The 2,500-nt window shown below is 38.6% G+C and overlaps 1 protein-coding gene across 1 annotated transcript in view; it reads left to right on the forward strand.

The window, feature by feature from the left end:
- LOC122263814 (polycystin-1-like) overlaps positions 1 to 2,500 on the forward strand; it is a 90,081-nt gene that overhangs the window by 65,379 nt on the left and 22,202 nt on the right. The window contains exons 46-48 of the mRNA XM_086532449.1: positions 303 to 316; positions 959 to 1,151; positions 1,621 to 1,747. Coding sequence (XP_086388575.1) covers positions 303 to 316; positions 959 to 1,151; positions 1,621 to 1,747 — 334 coding nt within the window. The remainder of the gene's footprint in view (positions 1 to 302; positions 317 to 958; positions 1,152 to 1,620; positions 1,748 to 2,500) is intronic.

Below are 2,500 nucleotides of genomic sequence, written 5' to 3' on the forward strand. Positions count from 1 at the left end.
TGTAAAGGCCACATGTGACATTTAAGTTTCGAGAAAAAAAAAAGCTTTTCAGTTATCAATACCAAAAGTTTCGTCTATCTCTTCATAGCCTTTCATTTTATTTAATTCAGACATCTTCATCTCTACGACTTAGCTTTCTCAAATTACGAAAAAAATCGAAAACGGAACGAAAGAAGGCAGGCAGACGAAAAATAAATATATATATATATATGAAAGGGACCAAATCCGTTAAAAGTTAACGGTATTTTTTTTTAAATAGTGAAATATACTATCTTTAAAAATCCAGTATTGGCCTCTTAAAGAGATATATAAAAAGGTTTGTATTGGTCTTAAAAAATGTAATACTGTTCAACAGGACTAAATAATTTGGTAACTTCGATTTGATTTTCTCAAATAAGGAAGATGTATTTCACTTTTTCCGTTATGAATTGGTTGTTTTCTCAAATTACTAATAAATAAAGTATTTGAAAATTCTTTACTCGTTTCGTTCCATTTCGTTTCGTCTTTTTTCAGATTGTTTATTGTTTCAAATCGTCTTTTGTTTGTTTCTTATAATACATTTCTATTTAATTTCGTTTCGTCTTGTTTTTGTTTCTTTACATTCGTTTTGTTATTCATTTTGTTTCGCTCATCTTCCATTTCTTTATTTCATATACTTTTCGCTAAACGTTTCGTTTCACTTTGTAGTGTTCTCTCCGTGTTTATTTGTTTCTTCAACCACGTTTCCTTCTCGCTTGGTTTCGTCTTATATGTATTTCATCCCATCTTCTACTTGTTTCGTTACATACTTTTCTTTACTCATTTCGTCTCTAGTATATTTATTTCGTCTATAAATCTTGTAATCGTCTCTTCACACACTTCACAGCTCTTTCGTATCGTTCGCATTCGTTGCGTTCCGTTCCGTTCCGTTTCGTTTTGTTCCGTTTCGTTTTGTTTTTTATTTGTTTCACTCTTACAGGAAGAGGAAGAAGTTTACCCTCCCTTGGTGGATGGTGATCGTCGCATGGCTCTTAGTGATCGCGTGTATAGCAGTTTCTTGCTTCTTCTTGCTCATGTATGGCGTTATGTTCGGAAATTCTAAGGCCACCAAATGGGTCACCTCCCTTATCATCTCGTTCTTCTCGTCTATACTGTTTATCCAGCCTTTGAAGGTAAGCTGATGGGAAGGGAGATGGAAATTGATGGGAATGGAGATGGAAACTGATGGAAGGAGATAGGAATTGATGGGAATGGACAGTAACAATGATAATGATATGATTATAATGATAGCTATAGTGATTATGATAAGAATGATAATAATCACAATAATGATAATGATCACAATGGCAATAATGACAAAACCAACATGATTAGAATATTGATAACAAAAAAATATAATGATAATATTTATGATAATAGTAATCATAATGATAACCAGTATTAATGATAATAGTAATAATAATCATAATCATAACCAGCAACATGACCCAAAAATCCCTAACACCGCAATCCCCCTCCCTCGACCTCCCTTGACCTCACATGACCCCTCTCGGCCTCCCTTGACCTCACATGACCCCTCTCGGCCTCCCTTGACCTCACATGACCCCACTCGACCTCAATGACCCCCCTTGACCCTCCCAGATCTTCATCACGGCGATGGTGGTGAGTGCCATCTTCAAGTCCGTCAACTTAGACGAGGACGACGCTGACGAGGACGAAGAAGATCCCGATCTTGAGGACGACGAGGCGTGGCTCCACGACGACGAAGGTGGCTGTCCTGGGGGGGGGGGGATGGATGAATGGGAATAGATGGATGGATAGATGGTTGAGAATGGATGGGTGGTTGGGGATAGATCGATGGATGGTCGGGAGAGGATGGATGATTGGGAAGGGATGGGTGCTTGGTGATAGATGGATGGTTGGGGATAGATGGGTGAACTGGGGGGAGGACGAGGATGGTTGGGGATAGATGGATAGATGGTTGGGAGTGGATGAATGGATGGTTGGGGATAGATGGGTGTCCTGGGGGGAGGACGAGGATGGTTGGGGATAGATGGATTATTTTGGAATTGATGGATGGTCGGGAATAGATGGATGGATGGGGATGGATAGATAGTTGAGAATGGATGGATGGTTGGGAGTGGATGAATGGTTAGGAATAGATGGATGGATGGATAGTTGCGAATAGATGGATGGATAGTTGGAGATAGATAGATGGATGGGAAAAGATTGATAGATGGGAATGAATTGATAATTGGAAATAGATAGATAGATGAATGGGAATAGATAGATGGATGGAAACAGATTGATGGCTGAGAATAGATATATAGATAAACAGGGGGTAAGAGGGGGAGGGAGGGAGTCCAAATGTTAGTTGAAAGGAAAATGATAATTTGAAATAGATGGATATATAGAAACAGATAAATTGATAGACAGTCAGACTAGAGAGAGAGAGAGAGAGAGAGAGAGAATTTAAGATAAATAGAAAAAGAAGATAAAGAGGTCGCTAGAAAGAGAAAGT

This window comes from Penaeus japonicus, unplaced genomic scaffold (assembly GCF_977035675.1).
Source record: "Penaeus japonicus unplaced genomic scaffold, GWHDUDI00000001_assembly GWHDUDI00000037, whole genome shotgun sequence".
Taxonomy (NCBI): Eukaryota; Metazoa; Arthropoda; class Malacostraca; order Decapoda; family Penaeidae; genus Penaeus; species Penaeus japonicus.